This window comes from Trichechus manatus, unplaced genomic scaffold, assembly GCF_000243295.1.
Source record: "Trichechus manatus latirostris isolate Lorelei unplaced genomic scaffold, TriManLat1.0 scaffold00035, whole genome shotgun sequence".
Lineage (NCBI taxonomy): Eukaryota > Metazoa > Chordata > Mammalia > Sirenia > Trichechidae > Trichechus > Trichechus manatus.
Window position 1 is genome coordinate 215036 of NW_004443971.1, and position 21860 is coordinate 236895.

General features: G+C 43.3%; 1 protein-coding gene across 1 annotated transcript in view; it reads right to left on the reverse strand.

The window, feature by feature from the left end:
* The window catches only part of LOC101352707 (NUT family member 2G-like), a 45239-nt gene extending 29366 nt beyond the window's left edge, over positions 1–15873 (reverse strand). Inside the window, exons 1-7 of the mRNA XM_023730252.1 lie at positions 15858–15873; positions 14442–15162; positions 12652–12780; positions 11353–11416; positions 9947–10342; positions 9523–9639; positions 9103–9166 (exon numbers count right to left, since the gene is read on the reverse strand). Of these exons, the coding sequence (XP_023586020.1) occupies positions 9103–9166; positions 9523–9639; positions 9947–10342; positions 11353–11416; positions 12652–12780; positions 14442–15162; positions 15858–15873 (1507 nt within the window). The remainder of the gene's footprint in view (positions 1–9102; positions 9167–9522; positions 9640–9946; positions 10343–11352; positions 11417–12651; positions 12781–14441; positions 15163–15857) is intronic.
* Between the last annotated feature and the right edge of the window lie 5987 nt (positions 15874–21860).

Here is a 21860-nt window from a genome sequence, read left to right on the forward strand (position 1 = left end):
ATGGCTCCATAATATTGTATGTATCTATATGTCATGTTTTCAATATCTAGTCATCTTTTGATGGACACTTGAGTTGTTTCCATCTTTTTGATTCAGTGAATAATCCTGCAATAAATGTCAGTGTCCAAATATCTGTTTTCTTACTTTCAGTTATCTTTTGTACATGCCTAGGAGTAGAATTACAGGGTCATACGGGTTTGAATTGTGGTGTTGGGAAAGAATATTGAATACACCATGGACTGTCAAAAGAACGAAAAGGACTGTCTTGGAAGAAGTGCAACCAGGATGCACCACAGAAGCAAAGATGGCAAGACTACATCTTACGTGCTTTGGACATGTCGTCAGGAGGGATCAGTCCCTGGAGAAGGACATCATGCTTCGTAAAGTTCAGGGACAGCAAGAAAGAGGAAGACCCTCAATGGGATGGATTGACACAGTGGCTGCAACAGTGGACTCAAACATAACAAGGTTTGTGAGGATAGCACCGGACAGGGCAGTGTTTCATTCTGTAGTGCATAGGGTTGCTATGAGTCAGAACTAACTCGACAGCACCTAACAACAGCAACAACATGGTGATTCTGTGTTAAATTATTTGACGAGACACCAGTTGTATTCTACGATGGCTGCGGCACTTCATATTCCCAGTACCAATGGACAAGACTCCCAGTTTCTCCCCATCTTCACCAACCCTTTTTTGTTTGCTTGTTTATTTTTGTGTTTTTCTGGCAATAGCCATCATTGTGGTGTGGAGGGATACCTCTCTGTGACTTTGATTGCGTTTCCCAAATAACTGATGATGTTGAGCATCTTTTCATGTGCTTACTGGCCATTTATATATTTTCTTTGGAATAGTGTCTGTTGATATCTTTTGCCCATTTTTTAATTTGGGTTGTTTGTTTCTTTTTGTGTTTAGTTCTAGGCATACTTTGTATTTCAGGATATGAAGCCCTTAAGCAGTGCAGAGATTCCAAGTATGTTCTCACAATCAGTAGTTCTCTTCATTTTCTTGATAGTGCTCATTGATGCACAAAAGATTTAAATTTTGACCAAGAGGAATTTATTTCTTTGTTTCTTTTGTTTCTTGTGTCATATCTACGAAGATGTGGGGGAAAAAATCCTGAAATATAACCCTGATATTTACTTCTAAGTGTTTTATGGTATTAGCCTTTGTATTTAAGTCAATGATCCATTTAGACTTAATTTTTGTATATGCTGTAGAATATGTGTCCAACTTCATGCTTTTCCTTGTGGAGATCCGGTTGTCCCAGTGTCATTTGCTGAAGAGAGTATTCTTTGCGGATTGAATGGACTTGGCATCATTGATGAAACAAATTGGGCAAAGATGTACACAGTCATTTCTGGACCCTCAATTCTGTTCCTTTGAAGTCTATCTCTACCCTTATGCCAGTACCAGACTGCTTTGTTTATTGCATGTTTGTAGCACTATTTTAAATCTTGAAGTGTGAGTCCCATACTTTGTTCTTCTTTTCCAAGTTTGCTTTGTATATTCAGAGCGCTGTGTGTTTGCAGTATATAAATTAGACAGTATATAAATCTACGTGGTAGATTTGCTTGAGTTCTTGTGTGTTTGTTTTTCTCTGTTTTATTTAATTTGTAAGTGGTAAGAGATGGATCCTGAGATTTAGGAGAGAAGAATAGGAGAGTCTCAGCATCTTGCTTCAGGAATGAAAATCCCACACCAGGATTGATGATGGAAATTGCTGGAAGGGCTGATAATGAACAGAGCTGGAAGATCTGGGGCCAGTTTTTTTTTTTTTTTTTTTTTTGACGTGTATGTCATGCTGTGAAGAGACAAATTTACCATGAGGAATCAATCCTCTTGTGAAAGAGAAAAGTGAAGTATGTTTGGATGTGCCTGGGTTGCCATCAGGAGCACAAGGAAGATCAAGGAGGCAGAGTCCAGAGCATCACAGTTTTGGGAGATGGGCAGGAAAGGTGTGTTCTCTGGATAAAGCTACTTTTGTCAACATCGCAGTGCTCATCAATAGTATGTAGATCTCTTTTTATAATGAGAACTCCCCATACATCCGTTTAATGAGACCATGGATAGAGAGGTCATACCACAGAGGCAGATGCCAGCCCCCTTTCTATTCACAAATGAAAGAAGTCCTCAGCGGCTTCTCCCCAGCTCCATCCTGTGGCCTTTGAATGATGCCTGCCAAAATCAGCAGACTCTGAAGCTATTCCTGACTAAGTACCTGAAAGATAACCGTGGGGTGATGGAGAATCTGAATCTGTGGTCTAGATGTTGGTTGAGATGATGGTTCCACCACGGTATTTAAAATTGCCAGAGCTCACTAAACTGTAAATTGAAATAGGTGAGCTTCATTGCATGGAAACTAGACTTCAGAGAAACTGAGTTTAGCAGAAAGAATTCTTCTTTTTCTTTTTTTTTAAACTGTATTGGTGCCTGATTCATAACAGTAAAAGACTGTAAGATTTAAGGTCATTTGATGTCCCTGACACAAAGGATTAAGGAGCTCGCTGGTGATCGAAAGGGTGGTAGTTTGAGTCCATGCAGAGACTCCTAGGAATACATGCCTGGTGATCACCTTTGAAAATTCAACCCTATGGAGCACAGTTCTGTTGTGAAATACATGGAGTCACCATTAGTTACAATTGACCTGAAAGCACTAGTTTGGTTTTTCTTTTGGAACCAGCCTGGCTTCCTCTTACTGACTCTGTGACCTTGGATGAATTGTTCCCCATATGTACAATGGGAATGACCTCTAAATCATGAGGTAGTTTTGACTTTTAACTGTATCCATAAGCACCACTGAACAATATCTCACATGAATCATATTCAGCAAATGATAGCAGATCTAAATATTACTGTTGTTTTATGTTAATGTCCTAGTCCAAGTGAAAACAAGGACACCCTTCCTTTAGAAAAGCACAGTCTACATTCAATAAGAACACTGAAACAGTGATATGCAGTGCATGGTGAGGGTGCTGTGACCAGGCAAAGCAAAAGTGAAGCTGGCACAGTCTCAGGAATAGAAATTGGTAACCCCAGGGACTTCCTTGACCCCTCTACTCATCCAGACCTGAGCCTACTCCAATATCCTTACAGAACCTTCTCCAGACCACTCCAGCCTTCCCAGGTTGAATACTCTCACAGAAGAAGTAGCAGAAACCTTCACTGATACTCTATTCTGGAAAAGCATATTCCATATACTGTCTTTTCCCTTGCAAGAGCTATCCAAATAAAATGTGATTATGCATATATTACGTATAAGAAAGCTGAAGCTCAGACACTGTAGGTCACTCAGCCAGTAAGTGACAGAGCTGAGATTGAAGCTCTGCTCTGGCTGACCCTAAATCCAGCCTTTCCATGGCCTCTTCCCTCTTTCTTCCTCCCAGCACATTGTTTACTTGCACCTTCTACGGCCAACACTCATTTTCAGGTGTGTGGAAGGGAAGGCACTCTTCAAGTGATGAAGGAGTGTTATGAGGTGAAGAGAAAATCAGGGAAAGTTGGTAGAAGGGCATGCCAACCACAGAAAAGGAACTGGACCATCAGCCTAGGGTCCACAATGTGTCCCTTTGAGCGATCCTGAAGACCTGGTTACTCATTGCCACCAACTGTGTCCCACTATGGAACCAAGCCCTATTGACTGCCACCCTACATTCTATCTTGGGACCAGGAGAGTGACATCCTCTCTCTTCCCAGTGCCCACATTGCATGGCATCAACACAAATTGTGGACTGGTGACAGCAGAGGTCTATTTATGGCAAGGACAGGCACAGCCCCAAGCCTGGCATACATCTCAACCCATCTTTGCTCCACTTGAGCTTTGTTACTATGTAAGGTGGTATTCTCTTTGTGAGGAAACTATTTTCCATGTAAATGTAAACCTAAACCTACAACTGTGAAATCGAAGAATTTCAGTCATTGGTTGGGAAGGAAAGGGGATAGTGCTCACGTGATGCTCCTTGGAAGATCTCTAAAGCCCCTGAGGTAGTCCCCGTGGCAACAGGACAGTGGACCTCATCAATCCAGTTGGACAGGAGTCTTCCCTGCACAGAAATATGGCAAAGAGACTTGATATCCTCCCCACCTAATGTCAGATCTCACATACACGTGAGCTAAAGACCTCCTCTCAAACATCAGTTCAGCCCATTCCCTTTTATTTTGTGCTTATAGGATTAAAAAATAACCAACTAACAAATTCTATATTTCACACTCCCAGTGAGGCCTTTTGATGTCATCTTTGTGTTTTCGTAATGCTAGTCTAACATCAACCCTTCCTCACCGGATGAGCAGGAAGATTGTGTGAGTTACCAGGAGAGGTAAAACACCTGGAAGAGCATAGCGCACAGATTAAGTATGTGAAATTCCGTGATTTCTAGACTAATGCATTACACTGTCTATTTTCAAATATTCTCTTTTACTGTTTTGAACAGTTTTTGATTCATATGTTAAATGTTGCATGATTACTTTTCTGTGTCTGACGTTGGCACCAGAGAAATGTTGAAATATTTCTTCATATTTTTTTCTCTCCATTGTACCCACACTGCTCCTTTCCCGTGACTGACACAAATCCTCTGCAAGTAGATTTACAGCTTACTGAATAGGATTCTCCTATGGTTTATTGCAATCTAAACTGCTCTCAGAGATAGGAAGGCAAAGGCTATTGAAAGCCCAAAAAAGAAAAAAACTAAAAATAATAATTTTTCAAAGAGATCTAATTTTTGGCAGTAAGGCATTGCTCACTGAACCCTGAGAACAAAGTTGTTTAGATTTAACTATAAACTTTGGGGAGACAGCATGAGTATCCATTAAAGTATGTGTATGTGTGTGCCTATGTGTGTGTGAGAGAGGTTAGATACACTATGGTATTTTCAGTCGCCTTGTATGCATGAGAAAACTGGATGATGAATAAGGAAGACTGAAGAAACATTGACACCTTTGAACTGTGTTGTTGATGAAAAATATTGAATATACCATGGACTGCCAAAAGAATGAACAAATCAGTATTGGAAGAAGTACAAGCAGAATGCCCCTTAGAAGCAAGGATGGTGATACTACATCTGACATACTTTGGACATGTTATCAGGAGGGATCAGTCCCTGGAGAAGGACATCATGCTTGGTAGAGTAGAGGGTCAACGAAAAGAGGAAGACACTCAACGAGATGGATTGACACGGTGGCTGCAACAATGGGATCAAGCATAACAATGATCGTGAAGATGGCGCACGACCAGGCATTGTTTCATTATGTTGTCCATCGGGTCGCTATGAGTCAGAACCGACTCGACAGCACCTAACAACAATAACAACAACAACAACATTATTACAGGGAAAAGAGGTCTCCAGTTACAAAAACTTCCTGTGTTGCTGGTCTTCGTTGGGGAATACTCAGCTCTTCAAATGACAAATCCAGATTTTGTTGCTTTCCCAAAAAAGAGCTCTGAAACCAGACCAAGAGGATGTTCCTCCATGGAGAGTACATATTCGTGATGGAATATATCAAACTTGAAGCAGCTCAGCACTGTTGATGTCATGGACAGGAGGTTGCTCAGTGCCTTCCAGGTGCTTATGAGAAAGGATGTTTGTGAGTAGACGGACCTTTTGTCGGACCCCACTATGCAGGCTGGTGAGTACATTTCAGGGTTCTTGAGAATACTGACATGGGGACAGCACCAGTGTCTTAATTCTAGGACTGCTGAAACAGAAATACCCGAAGTGGATGGCTTCAATAAACAGTAGTTTATTCTCTCACAGTCTAATAGCCTAAAAGTCCAAATTCAGGGTGTCAGTTCAGGGGAAGGTTTCTCTCTTTGTCAACTCTGCAAGAAGACCCTTGTCATCAGTCTTCCCCTGGTCTAGGAGCTTCTCTGCGCAGGAACTTTGGATTCAAAGGATGCGCTCTGCACCAGGCAGTGCTTTCTTGGTGGTGTGGGGCCCCCATGTGTCTCTGCTTGTTTCTCCCTTTTATATCTCAAAAGAGATGGACTTAAGACACAATCTGATCTTGTAGATTGAGTCCTGCCTCGTTAACATAACTGTCACTAATCCCACTTCATTAACATCATAGAGATAGACTTACAACACATAAGAAATTCACATGAGGTGAAAAAATGATGGACAATCACACAGTACTGGGAATGATGGACTAGCAAAGTTGACACACATATATTGGGTACACGATTCAATCCATAATAACCAGACGCTTACTATTTCTGGGAAATGTTCAACCAAACACAGGTGCTGATGGCACATAACACGGAGGTGATGAAGACATGAAAGGTAACACCTGAACTTCCAAACTGTAAATGTGATGATTCCCTTCATTGACTGAGGGCCCGGTGCATGGCACAGGCTGGAGCAAATTCCCTTCAAGCATGGTTCTTTTAATATCTCAAACACCCTGAGAAGTGGACAGTGTTACAGCTGTTTTCTCAATGAAGACCCTGAAATGTGGAGGAGTTACAGGACTTTCCTAAAGTTAAACACCAGTGAATGGAGGAGCCAGGGCTCTAACCTTCACTTATCACACTGTGTTTCGATGTTTGATGTGAACACTCCTCTAAATACCAGAGATGCACCAGGATTGGGGGTTATACTGGGGAGGACGCTCTGTGAAGTTCCTGCATGGTGTTGGCCAGGAACCTTCTGGGACACAACATTCCTGAAAACACACAGGCACTTGGGACAAAATCAGACCTTAGAACTTGGAGTAGAAAACACTGGGCTGGGAGGGAACACTGGTGAGTTCCAGGGAGTTTCCAAGTTGAGAATCAGAGCTACTGAGAGGAATGGGCTGGAGAGGTCAGGCCTCGGACACCTGGATCTGTGGATATAAGCAGAGATTGGAAGGCAAGGACTTGACAGTTCTGAGGAAAGAGCAGAGATACCCTCTCCCCTCATTCTCATCTCTTTGCCTTGATTTTTTTCACCACCAGATTCTTCCTTGTCGAGATCTTCATCCAGACCCTGTTAGGAACTTCTCAGCACCTGAAGCAGCTCACAGGAACCAAATAACACACCACAGGAAAACCCACTGCTCTGAACATAGGCAAGTGCCCAAGCAGAAGGACAACTGATGCCTCGGCCTTTCTCATCCCTTTCTACCCTGCTCCCATGTAGTCTGCACACTCCAGGCATCCCAGGTCTGCTATAAACCTCATCACATCTCCACTTTTCCTGGGCTTTATTGTTGTGTAAGGTAGGTTTCCTCTTGTTTTTGAGGAACTATCTTACCTGTAAGTATAAGGCTAAATCTACATCAATTTAACCCTAGAATTTCAGTCATCATTTGGGAAGGAAAGGGAAGAGTGCTTATAGGATGCTCCTTGGAAGATCCCAAAGTCACCTGAGGTCAGTTCCCTTGACCGCAGCAGGATGGACCTTCCCAACCCGGTTGGATAAGACTCTTCCCTGCACAGAAATAAGGCAAAGGAACTTCCTATCCTCCCTGCCTACTTTCATAGCTCATATACACACTATTAAAAGGACTCCTCCTAAATATATTTTCAGCACATTTCGTCTTATTCTGTCCTCATCAGGATTCAGAAATAGCAGACAACTATTGCTTATTTAACAGTCCTCCTGAGAGTTAATGATGCCATTTTCTAGAGTGAATGCAGAGAAACAGAGAGCCATGTCCCCAGGAAGCCAGGCCTTGATCCTGTCAGGTCAAATCAACTGCACAGGAAAAGCCCTCAGTGTGGTGAGGATCATTTAAGATCTGTTGTCACCCATCTTTCTAGGAAACAGAAATAAAGCACTTTAAAAAAGTGCAGTCTCAAGGCTCAATTATAGAAACATTAGTTAATGGCCAAGAAGGCTGAAAGGTTGAAATGCAAAGTCCATTAACAGATTGTTAAGAGATAGAGATATTGATAGGATCCCCACAGAAAGCTCCCCAAAGCAAGCAGGGGTTGTGAAAAAAGGATGATGAAAGTGATCACTGGGGATTTATCAGTGACCTGTGAGAGGCCAAAGCCAGACTGCCCCCAAGAGCATTCTGAGGAGGATATCAGTTAAAGCTGGAGGATGGAACTAGGTCAGTCACATGTGGATGTAGAAAACAGGGGACACCTGTATCTCTTTCTTTAGACAGCAGTAGAGGAGAACAAGATGAATGAAGCAATGAGAATTTCTTCCAACAAAACTATCTTTAATCTCAATTTACAGAGGTTTGTTCTCTAAATTAAAGCTAGTGTTCTTCATTTCCCATCATGTAAGTACATGTGCACCCTGCCCAGTCTTTGGCTTCCCTCTTTGCCCTCATGGTATGTGTACAACAGTCAAGAAATAACCACTGGGATAGGGGACGAGCAGTAGCCTAATGAGTAGGGAGGGTGGTTGAGAATCCAAATCTATTAAGCATCGCCAACTTGAGGGTCTCAACATGAAAGAGGAGAGCTCACTACTGGCTACAATGACAATTCTTCCTTTTCTCAAGTGTTGAAGGGTCACACTTTCTTTTTAGAGGCAATGAGGGTTCGACCTCACCCACAGCCAAGTGTTGCTTCACAGAAACTCCAAGGTGTTCAGCCCCTGAGTAGGGCCTCTTGGCACGAAGTGATGGGGATCTTACTTGAGCTGGGATCTTAGACTTGGCAGCTTTATGTCCAGGTTGGCTAAGACCCACTGTCTGAGGAGATAGGGGCTGGGATGCTCCCCAGGTGCCCTGAACTCCGTAGTGTAGAAAGCTGGAGGCAGGCAGAGGATTCTTGGAAAGACTCCAGGGCAGTAGGCTTTGTTGAGGCGCCAAGAGAAAGGCAAGGCTGGGGAGTTCCTCCTCTTCTTCTTCACTGAACCTTTCTCCTTTCCCAGGTGTTTCACTAGTAAGAGAGGTTTTTACCAACATTAAGTCTTCTCTGGTTCCCAGTCTAGGGGAAGTGCAACTAGGACCCTGTTGAGGAAAAGTTGATAGTTCAGACTTAGGTTTCTGTGACTTTGGACTCCACGTAAAGACAGCAAGTTCTTTTGACTTAGACAGGTCATCTGCATTCAATGATTTTGTGCTCATTTTCTCGCTGATCCCTAGTTGGAGGCCGTGGTTATCTGTGCTCTCTGCATCTTCACTCGTCCCAGACTCTGTACAAAGTGACTCCATGGGTGGCACACCATAAGTTGGGGGTGCTTCCACACCCACTTTCCCTTTCAATTCCAGCAGTCGCTTCTCTGCCATCTGCAAGGAAGGAAAATGTATAATTACTGATCCTGTACAGATTGTGAGAACATGTGGCTGAGCATGTGGTGGCAACCATGGTATTGGGGCAGGATTCAGGGAAGTCACTCACATGAGTGTGGTTCAGTAACCAGTACTGCACCTGTCCCTGTTCATCCTCTTGTGTGGTTCTCCCAACCAGGATTCCTTACCACTCCTCCTCTCAGCCACTCCATTGTCTCCTACCTCCTTGTTCTGCACCTGCTCCCACACCTGGAGCTGTCCTTCCCCAGAAGCCATGCCAGTCAAGGCACTGTTGCATGAGATGAAATCCTGTGGGCTTTATGTTATGATTCTCCCTTCCTCCTCTGGTTTACCTGGGTAAGAGTGAGTCCTTCTTCTTTCTCCAGCTCCTGCATTAAGGACATGGGATCTACCTGTGATTCTGGTGATAGTAACATTTCCAGAAATTGAGGGTGAATAACTGCTTCCACCTGATAATGGAAGGAGGCAGCATGTGAACATCCTTGACAAGGAGTAACCATGGCTTTAGAGGTTTTAGAATACAATCAATAATCCCCCTCTGAAATGTGCATCCAGCATTGTATTAAAACATCACCACCCCAACCTACACATAGGCACACACACAAACACATACACATACAAGCAAGAAATGGACACACACATTGTTCAGGGTGTAAGGAATCGAGCTTAATGTCCAGGGCCAAACTACAGATGTTTGGTTCCTGGAATTCCAAAAGTATAGAACCCACAGACATCATACCCCATGTCCCAGCCCACCTTGGTAATAAATGCTTCCTGTGAACACAGCTTGTCTATGTAGCTCAGGAGTCCCGGGTCTGAATATATCCCATTCTCTTCCTGCTGTTGCTCATTTTCTTCTTCTTGATATTTTCCATCTGGCTCCACGGTGGCTGAACGGGCAGCTCCAGAGAGACTTTCCATGATTTTAACATACTCTTTCACAGCTTTAGGAGGGATCTCATTGGGTTGCTTGGGCTCCCAAGGGTCCTGGAATCTGTGTTGATGCTGCTTGGGGTGCTGTGCCTTAGGACCTCCCTTCTTTGAAATGAACCCTATAGGAGGGGTTGGAAAGAAGAAGATGAATATAGCAGCAAATTCCAGCTCTTTCCACCTGTTATGAATTGAATTGTGTCCCCATAAAATGTGTGTTAACTTTGCTAGGCCATGATTCCTAGTATTGTATGGTTGTCTATCATTTTTTTATCTGATGTGATTATCCTATGTGTCGTAAATCCTAAGCTGTATGATGTTATTGAGGCAGGATTAGAGGTGGCTGTTTAATCAGGCAGGACTCAATCTACAGGATTAGATTGTGTCTTGAGCCAATCTCTTTTGAGATATAAAAGAGAGAAGTCGACAGAGAGGAGAAGAACTTCATGCCACCAAGAAAGAAGCACCCAGAAGGGAGCCCATCCTTTGGGCTTGAGGGCCCTGTGGTGCAAAGCTCCTAGATGAGAGGAAGATTGATGACAAGGACCTTCCCCCAGAACCAACAGAGAGAAAAAGTCTTCCACGGGAGCTGGTGGACTGAATTTGGACTTCTCACCTCCTAGTCTGTGAGAGAATAAATTTCTGTTAAGCCATCCGCTTGTGTTATTTCTGTTATAGCAACGTTAGATAACTAAGTCACCACCCAACCACGTGTTGTAAGGGCAAAATTTTGGAGACACTGAAATGGTTCCTGATGAGGCGGGCACACCTGAAGCCATAAGAAGTGTGACAGGAGAAGATGTAAGAGGTTAAAGGTCCAAGAGAGTCATCCTGTGAGGAAACTTGGAACTATTGCTTTTTCAAGAAGTCCTTTCATTGAGACCCACGTTGTAGGCTGATTAAATATTGGATCACACCTTGGATAATCCATGGTAGAGAGTAGTTATAAAACTTGACCATCTCACTACTAGTGTGTAATGAAGTGTAGCCGAGACCCCAGTCTTCTGGCGGGCTCTGCTAATAGAAATAGCCATTGCCCCCTCTGGAAAGGAAAGTACCACATGTGAAGACAATGCATTCCTCCAAACATGGCCAGTCTTTACATATGTCCTTTGACCCATTGCCCTTAGCTCCAGTTGAACTTGGTTATTCATACCTCGGTGCTGGTCAGCCACAGCACATGAAGGCCTGTGAGGTTCAAGATTCCGGAGAGCTGGAGGAGGCAGGCACACAGACGCATTCTTCTGCTGCAACTTGTGAATCTGTAACTCCTCCTCTGTCTCAAACTCCATGAACCTGACAAAGGTGAAGGAGGCACAGCCCATGCTGAGAAGAAGGCAAGGTGCACCAGGAGCCCCAGCACCAGTCAACTGCCGACTGTGGGGCAGCAAAGAAAGATGTGCCTTCATTGACCTGTTAAGGTGCAGCATAAGTCCATTTCCCAGGAGGGAGTTGCTCTCTGTGGCACAAACAAGGTTTGAGGGCCCCTTACATGTTCACCACATCATCCCTTCACCTGCCCCACAACTCATCTTGACTTAGGAAGGTTGTGAAGGCAATCAGCCGTGCCTTCTTGGAAGACCCTCCTGACAGAGACATAGTGCTCACTTCTTTTCCACACTCTTAGCACCTGATAGCACACCACAACCATGACACTGGCTTGTTGATTTCAGTCAGACCTGTGTGACACACAGCAGGACCCCAGTCTTGGACACCCTACTCCAAGCCTCTCCTGCCTTTGCCTAAAACATACACAGTAGTGCTGACAGCCTGACCCTGGGATGGGATGAAGTTGATTGCAGATAACACCAGGGACTAGTTCCTAGATCCCCAGTCTTAGTCTCAGGCTTTGAGCCCTTGAGCTATAAACCAGGGAGACAAGTGGGCCAGGACATATTGGGAAAAAGGTAGAGTCCACGATTTCAAGAAAGTTTCAGACTCCTCTGATGATTTTTTTTTTTAAACTGAGGGAGGAAAGGCATTGAGGGTCAGACAGATGTCCACAGCGTGACTTGAGATGCTGCCTTTCCCTGCACAAAGCTTTCCATCCTGGGCCATTCTTGGATTGTTGTAGAACAGTTTTGTGCCAGTTTCCATGAGAAGGGGTGGTCCCCAATTCCCTGTCAACTTCCCAGCCACTGAGGGAACCAGGAAGCCAGATGGTACAACATACCCCCAACACTGCAGAGTGTCTGCAGCTTGGAATTTATCTCCATTAATAGCCACAGTATTTATCCCCATTCCATCTTAACACTCTCAATATCAAGGCATCCACAAATCCAAAATGTAGAAGGAGTGAATTTCAAGAACATAGAAGAGAAAACTGTAAGCAGTGAATGTGGTGGCAGAAATTCTCTGAGGGTAGAGAGGGATCATCAGGTAACCAGAAGCCCTGTCCAAGTACACACCTCCTACTAACAACATACCCTCCATTTGTACCATCACAGCCAGGCAGCAGCCACTCTCAACCCACCCTCTTCATTCACAGATCATCACTCAGTCCCAACAGGGCCGGAAAGCCATGAACTCACTTTCCCGCCATCTCATAGAAGATCATCCGGTCAAAGTTGCTTTTGTGCCGCCATTCCTGCACGGACCGCCACAGTCCCTCCTCCAGGGTCATGGTGGGCTTCAGCTGGGCCAGGGATTGCAGGACTGGGCTAAAACCCCATGCATATCAGTAACTTTCTACGAGTACATATTCCATCCTCATCTTGACCCAACCCTTAGACATCCCCTTCCCATCATCACATCTGTCTTGCTATTTGTCTGTGTCAAATCTACCTTCCAGTGTTTTAGATTTCAAGTGCTTTTTCCTCCAGGATGCCACTCACAGAGCATGAGAGCTATACTAAGATGCACTCCTGGGAAGGACAGTCTAAAGAAAAGAATGTGCTTTGAGTCCTCAGTAGGATTGTGGACAGAATGACCTGCCAGACCACCTTAAAATGTAGACTCTAAGATCAAGTCCAAGGGTCTCATGAATGAACATTTTCACTAACTCCCAGAAGACTCAGCTGGAGGTGCTGAACTTTGGTGAACACAGCCCTAGAGTCTCAGAGTGTGAAGAGCAAAAGTTCTGCCCAGAAGCAAAGGTGAAGGCAGCCCATGGTAATTTATAAAGACCTGTGCTGTCTGGAGTTTCCAGAATCATGCTGCCCGTCTGCATTTGAGACTGTGATCAAACAGGAAACACAATTGTTTTGGAATTCAGGGAATCCCTGAGACTGCTTGAGCGTTGGATTTGACTGATATTCTCTTTATTACCAGGAGAGAAGAGAGAGGGGAGGAAGATTCCTTCAGTCTTTCAGCCAATTGGGAGTAACATGTATGTGGAAAAATATCCTGTGGAATGTGATAAGAGTGCAATATTGTTTGACCCATAATACCTGTGGGGAAGTGCAGAGTTAACAGATGTATAGGATCTATTGTGGAAAGACAAAGCTTCCCACATGACTAATCACTCTGCCTCCCACTCACAGAAGCCCATGACCCTGAACTTCATGGCCAGTTTCCACTACATGCTGTAGCTAGGACATTTTCCCTTTTGTGGGTCCTTATCTTGGACTACACTGGCTTTTCCTCAAGACAATGATAATAATAATAGACATCATTTAATGAGGTACAGCATGTGTCAGGCACTTTTGGAGCACTTTTTATATTAGCTCATGTCATCTCCTTAGCTATCGTCTGAATTAATTGTAATTGTCTCCTTATTTGATGAGATACACAAGGGTGAAGATGAACAATGCCCTGCTCAAGATTACAAATCTAGGGAGGGCAGAGCCCAAGCCCTTCACCACTATGCATGCCCTATCACCTCCCTGTTCTAACTGGAATTCTCCAGAGGAAAGAGGATGGGAGTATACTTAAAATGGTCATCCTAGGCCTTGCCAGTTTCCCCCTCCTCTGGATTTGATATGGAACTTGCCAACATTTGGTCAATTCCTGTGCTGCAAGATAAAGACCAGTGGAGGAACATGGTGTTTGTAGTCTGAGACCAAAATTCACATCATGGCTGTGTACTTTACCACAGTGTTTAGACTCTTGTAAATAATTATTAGGGTAATAATTGCAATATAAAGATGGGCTTCATGTACAAGGTGGTCAGCATCGATTGAGATAAGGCACCTGAAAGTGTTGTACATGGGGCAGTGTGGTTAATATTATCAGGAATGTATCTTCTCATAACATATCCCATGGCCCTGATGACCCTCTTTCAAATGTTCCTAAAGAGCCTAACCTCTGTTTTGTCTTCCCAGAATCTCTATTTAAAAGCTGCAGGATAATCTCAGATGTCCCCACTGACTTGGACACTCACATGAGAAAGCAGGAAAGAGCCTCTGTATCAGAACTGTGGAGATGGTGCCTCCGGGCCAGGGACTTGAAGTGTTGCCAACATCGGTAGTTCTTGTAAACACTCTTGGGGTTACAGGAGGAGTCATCCAGCGAAGGCCTGGATTGTGTGGTGGCCAGTCTTTCCTCCCCAGAAGAGGCATGTTGGCCTGACCAAGCCTTCACTTGGGGGAAAATGGAGGCCAGCTGGACAGTTGGTGGTGGAGCTTGAAGAGAAAGAGCTGGGGACCAACCTTCCCTACAAGCCTGAGTACCCACAAAAGAAGTGGCAGGGATCATTTGCTGCACCACAGAGGCTTCCCCAAATGGGGGTGGAGCATGCTTAACTGCCCCACTAGGAGCCCCCGGGGCACTCCAGTTGAGTGGGGTGTGTGCCATGACAAAGGTCTGAATTCCAGGGAGCTCTGCTGATCTCCCTTCTGTCCTGACTTGGACAATGACCTTGCCAGGCCTGGCCCCATTGGGGCCATAGTCCCCAACACCTGGCACCAGCAGTGTCCTGGGGAAAGTAGAGAGCCCCAGATGGATGCCAGGAGGGCATGATGACGTTATGAGGGGCAGTGGGTACTGCTCCCTGGGTGTTCCGTGTAGGGGTCCAGGAGTGGGTGGGCTAAAGGGCAGTGCAGTGAAAGGAGACATGGAGACACCAGGATTCATGGTCATATCTGGTCCCAGCACTGGAGTTGCTGTTGAGACAAAGGAAAAGGACAAATGGAGCTGGAGGAAAGGCAACTGGGTGTTAGGTGATCCGAATTCCCTGCATGGTCACTGGGAATAAGTGCAATGAATCTCAACTGATGAGCAGCAGTATGGATCGGGGAACTGGGGAAGACTGGGAAAGTCCCTGGAGTGAATTAGACATTCCTTCCCTCTAGTTGAGAAGTTTCCCACTAGAGAACTTGTGAGCAGTTCAACCAGACTCCCAGGCCTCAGTCTACCAAGAAGTAAGAGGCCCAAGCTATCACTGACTCTCAGATCCTGTCTCGGGAATCCATGGCAGATACTCTGTTTCCAGCACATGGAACAGGGTTGACATCTACTCTGTCTGAAATACCCCAGCAGGCTCACTAGTAGGGCAGGGACCTACTAAAGTGAAGGCATCCTCTGGACTTCCTTGAAGAAGTGATTTCCCCATCTCCTCCTCAGCCTTCCTTTTCATGATGCACATTATAAAACCACTTTCTTTCTTTCGCCAACCTCCTGTCTCATTTTCCCATTTTGCCTCTTCAGCCTCACCAGGTAGAATGTTCTGGGTGGTGTCAATGTCCACTCCTTACTCCTGTTTAGAGAGCTTGTCCCCAGGGAAGCATCAAATTTGAATTCCCAAGGGTCGAAGGGGTGGCAAGGATCTGATAACACACCTCCTCCCCACCAGGCTTACCTCCTTCTGAAGCCATCTCCACAGGCTTGGGATCTGACCACAGCTGTGTGGAAAGCTTCAGCATGTGAAATCCTCACGTCCTGGACTCAGAGCGTGATCTGGCTCCAACAGCTGCTCATGGATCCCAGAAAAGGAGGGAAAAGTTTGAATCTAAACAGGAGTAGAATGTAGGACTCAAGACATTCTACGGTGGGGGAGGGCCGGAGGGCAGGTTGGGATGAGGAGACATTCCATGAAAGGGATCTGAGAGGCAGGCAAAAGCTACACGTTTCCTTCAAATTACAGTTGACGGCACAAATTGAACCTTTTAGGGTGATTTGTGGGTTCCTTCTCAGATTCACAGCACGAAGGCTCTGCTCTAGACTTCAGTTCTTATCAACATACCTAGTTTTGTGCCCCTGAACCCACCCTGCTCCCCAACTCTAGGTGGTAGGTTCTTGAATTATTACAAGGGTGCCAAGTACTTCATGAACAAAATTCATGCTGCTTTGTCTGATGAAGGCTAGGGTACAAATAGAGACAAGGAAATTAAATGTTTGAAGTTAGGATTGTCCGGAAGTTCCTTTATGTTTGGTGTGTGTACGCGTACAGTGTGTGTCTGCATCCTTGTTTAGGAAGCAGTGCTTGTGTCCTGAAACTCCTGTCCATTAGTGAAAGCTCTGGGGGCTGCAGCAGGGCCAGCCTTACTCATGATCCTCTTTCCTGGAGAGCCCTACTGCATCAAAGGAAGGCCAGCAGCCTCTAATTCCATGAGCAGAAGTAGGTTCCTGTTGCTTCTCAGATTATTCTGTTGTACATCCATATTTAAGTTTTTAATTCTGACAATGACTGTAATTCAGTAATTAAATGAGCACACCTCTGCATGGTTCAAAAGTCAAACAGTTCCAGATAGATTCTACAGTGACAGCTCCTCCCCCGCACCTTTGTCTTGGCAACCAGATTCTCCATCTGAGGGGAAACCGATGCTTTCTGTTTCATTTTCCTCTTTCCAAAATATTGTGTGTGACTGGGGGTAACTACAGAAGCTATGTTCATTTATCAAAAATGCTTTCAGTTTCCTTTTTTCTCATTATACAATTAAGGTGTGTTCCAATATATATATATTTTCCATTAAAATTAATGTGCTCTTGTTTATTTTTGTCTTCTTTCTGGGATCAGTGATCCTATTTGTACTTTTTTAGTCTAGATTCTAGTGATTAACATTCTCTTAAACTTCATAGTCACACCAAGAATAGGTTTGCCATGTTTAGCAAATAAAATACAGGACTCCAAGGCATCCCTGTGTAACATTGGAGACATACTTAAAATAACACAGCACCACTGGGGCTCCACAATAATATTAGTCCCTCTTTATCAGAAATTTGAAGTTAACAAGTGGCCTGTATTTTATCTGGCAATTTGACCAGAGGTAAAAACCTTTAAGCTATTATGAGTTACTCAGTCTCATAAGAACAGAACTGAATTTGCAGTCGGAAGACCAGAGTTGGAATCCTGGTTCCATAAACATAAAATACAGCACCCAAACCAAACCAGCACACCAATTTCACAAAATTGTTGCAGGTCATTTTGATTATCTGAATATTGTATAATCATCAAACACTCTTGAGCACATAGGCTTAGTGGGCATGGGAGCAGTTGTAAGGATGAGGAAGAAGAAAATCTTTTTCTCTGAAGCTGAATGGGCTTACTGTGCTATAGCCCTGGGCTATTCAGTTGTTAGATACAGCCCCATGGCCCTGAAATAGGTTGGTATCTTGAGACCAAAACAGGATTCTACTCACCAAAGTCAAATCACACACACTTGCTCCCATCTAACTCCTAGCTGGCCAGTGTGAGCCATGAAGCCCTACTTGTCAACTTGGGCATCACCTGTCTCCATCACACACCCTTGCTCTTTGGAACTGAGGCTCATCAAGGTATGTGGTCATATGTTTGTGGGAGTCATGGTAGTATGTTCATTAAATAAACTATGGTTGACCTTTCTTTCATCATGAACATGATTTTCAGTCTATTCAAATCAAAAGGAGTTAAAACCACTCATTTTGTTGTTGTTCGAGAGGCTTGGTAGGAAAATTGGTCATGGGAGATGAAGGGTGCTGACCCCAAGTGGTTGCAATAAGAAAGGAAACATGAGACCAACTTGAATCCTGCTCCCACAGCAGTAGTGGTCTTCAGATGGGAGGGTGTGGGGGAAGGAGAGACAGGTTGAGGAGGAATGGTCCACACAGTCTTCACTCAGAAAATTTCCCTGCTGAAACTAACATAGTTTCTTGTCACTGGGGAAAATATTTTGAGCAAGAGGGAAATGTTGCAGAAAAATGCAACAGCAGTCATATTGTTGTGGAAAAGCAGAGAATTGGAAGTCCAGAGGAGACAAGATTCTTCTCCCCTCTTTGCTACAGTTATGTGAGAAAGTCATTTCATAATGTGGTGCTCATGAATTCCCTCATGATTTGTGTTTTATCTGAATATAAACCTGATAGTACTCGATGAATATTTTTGTCTTCAGCATCCACAGTGTTTGCCCAACCACTGTGAAAAGAATGTCTCCATGCTTCTTCTGCCTCTCTGGAAATTGCCCACACCTTAATTCTCTGTAACCAGGAGGTAGCTTCTTGCATGTGCCTATCTTTGTATTTTCTCTGGCAGCTACAATGCATAACTCTAGTCATAGCTTAGATGATGAAGTTAGAGAAATTGAAGAAAAATCACCCTAATATTTTCAAAAGCTACTCATGGTAATTGATAAAAGCAAAATCTTGGTGACTTTTCTTAGGACTTGAGCTTCTATCATGGAGCAAACAAATAATTTTCCATCCCATCCTTCCTATTCCAGGGATGGTGGGGCATATCATTGCATCTGGACACTGAAGAAAAGCAGGCTTACTCCTTGATTCTTCTGCTTGTCAGTCCATCAATTTTTTTTCTCATGATGTACACTTATGGATTTAGGGCCATTGGATTTGCTGAGTGAGCTCAGGGTCAATGACTCAAACATTGCATTGTAGAGAAACAATTGTGTCCAAATTCTGCAGTTTCTTTGTCTACTTCATGAAAATCTTCAGCCTTGGAAGCATATGTGATTAAATTAGCTCCTATGAATTTACTAAGATTGGCCACGAAAGGGCAAGGTGAAAAGTCCTTTGGACCTGGCTCTCTGACCATCGCTGGGGAGAAGTCTAAGGCAGGCATTGACCACTGTTCAAAATCATCTCTGTTCTTGGGTCATAGGGTACAGAAGACAGATGATCTTCCACCCAATCTCAGAGCATTGGAGGAAATGACAAGATGTGCTGAGTCTTATTCAGCTATGGTGTTTTTTCTCTCAGCCTGTGCACTTGGAGGCTCTGTGTGTTCTCTAAGTAGGGTCATCCAAGGGAGTGAGAAATCATGCAAATCTTGAAATTTCCAGAAAAAGAGTATCTGATTATTGAAAATTTTCAAAAATAAAAATAAAACCCCTTTAAACCTATACAGTGATGCAATTCTGGTACTGATTTTTTAAGGGCTGACTGAAATTATGAATGTGTATTACAAAAAGAAAAAAAGGAATGGTTTTGTTTCCACAGTACCTGGTGAGTAGACAGGCAGGAAGTAACACTGGCTGAGATGTATTCCTAAACATAACTCAGGAGAAAAAGTAAGTACATATATTGAGGACCTTTTCCTTAAGACATCTCTTACCATGCATTCCTAGCAGATTTGTAGAGCCAGGGGACAGTGAGAGTATGACATAGTGCATGTAAACGTGCAAATACAATGTAGTAGGAAATGCAGAGGCAGATGATGTGATAATCAAGCATTTCTAATTGAAAGGCAGTCTGGGAGGTTTGAATGAACAGCAGGGCTGCCTGAGGCAAAAATGACGCTTGGGTGATGGATGTCTTGCTTTCTAAGAGCAGCACTGCCCTGTGCCTTGTCTGGTAGGAAAGCTGGGAGGTGGAATCTGGAATCAGGGGCTTTAAAAAAAGCAAGGTGGAGAGGGTTCACATTTCAACTGAGTTTATTTCTCAGTATGTTAGCTGACTTTTCTGAAGCAGAATCTTTGGATTTTGGACTAAGTGTACATTTCTTAAAAGGGAATGTATTGCTTAGGTCTTACATATCAGAAAGCATAGGGAATCCTGGAGTTTTATTTGATTCTATAAATATTTTTTATTTTCTTTTTATTGTGGTAAATATGTATGTAACAAAACACTTGTCATTTCAACATTCTCCACATGTTCAATTCAGTGACACTGTGTTCGTCGTGTTGTGCAAGCACCACCACTATCTGTTTCTAAGCATATTACTTCTTTAAAAATAATATCTTATTGTGTTTTAGGTTCCAATTCAACAATTTCTACACAAATTGTTCAGTGACAGTGGTTACATTCTTGACAAAGCGTGAACATTCTCATTATTTCCGTTCTCGTTGTTCTGTTTCCAATAATCTAATTTCCCTGACTCTTACATTCTCTACTTTGTTTTAAAGTAATTGTTGACCATTTGGTCTCATATAGGTGATTTTTAAAAGGAGCACAGTACTTATGGGTGATATTCATTATTTTGGGAGCCAATATGTTATTTAGGTACAAGGTTACCTTAGGGGTTAGTTTCAGTTCAAGATTTGAAGAATATTTCAGGTCAGTGCTTCTGGGGAGTCCTCCAGTCTGAACCAGTCCAGTAAACCTATTTTTTTTTTCATGAATTTGAGATTTTTTCCACATTTTCCTCCCATTCTATCAGAATCCATCTATTGTGGCCCTGATCAAAAGGAATGATAGTGGCAGCTGGGCATCATCGAGTTCTTCTGGTCTTGGGACAGATAAGGCCATGGTTTATGTACACTATTTGTCCTGTAGACAAGTTCCTTCTTTGAATTTTTGGTTTTCTACTTTTTCTGCAGCTAGGTAGAGACCAATAGTTGTATCTTAGAAGGCCACTGTCAAGCTTTTAAAACCCCAGACACTACTTAGCAAACTAGGATGTAAAGTATAACTTTACGAACAATATTATACCAAAGGACCGAGATGTTCCATGAGACTCTCGTCCTAATACTTCAAATCCAGAAAACCAGCCCCTTGAGGTGTTTGGTTATATCTAAGAAATATTCATAGCTGTTCCCTCTATGTGATTTATTATATATATTAATGTGTACATACAGTCCCATAGATGTATATACATATACACCTATATATACACGTATGTATACTCATGTATACATACTTATACACATACATGCCTATGTGCATATTTATATACCTGCATATATATTTTTTGATTGTTTTTGCTTATGTTTCAAATTATATATTCCATGCTATTACCAACAAGTTCTTTTTCCTTGTGTACATTTTACTAACATGGTTTGCCTTCATCAAGCTGTGTAGACTTCACTCTCTTTCGGTGTTAGCTTTCCTATCACTAAAAATAACCAGTGTCTACCATCTAAAGAGTGAATTCCGGTTTCCCCCCACCCCATCTGTGGTAAACACTAATGAACATTATTTTCTGTATATTTTTATTTGTTCATGTCATTTCATAAAAGTGATAACATACAATATTTGTTTTTTTGTGACTGACTTATTTTGCTCAAGGTAATGTCTTCCAGGTTCTTCCATGTTCCAAGGTGTATAGGGAACTCATTTTTCTTTATCGCTGAGTAGTATTCCATTGTATGTATGTACCACATTTTACGTATCCGTTCATTCTCTGATGGGCACTTAGGTTGTTTCCATCTTTTTACTATTGTGAATAGTGGTGCGATGAACACAGGTGTGCATATGTCTGTTCGTGTCACTTCTATCAGATCCCTGGGGCATATACCTGGAGTGAGATTGCTGGGTCATGTGGCAGCTCCGCCTCCAGTTTTTTGTGGATTCACCAGACTGTTTTGCAAAATGGTTGTATCATTTAGCATTTTCACCAGTAATGGATGAGGGTTCCAATTTCTCCACTTCCCCTCCAACACTTGTTATTTTCCCTTTTTTTAGTTTGTGATTTTTTTATTTTCGCCATTGTAGT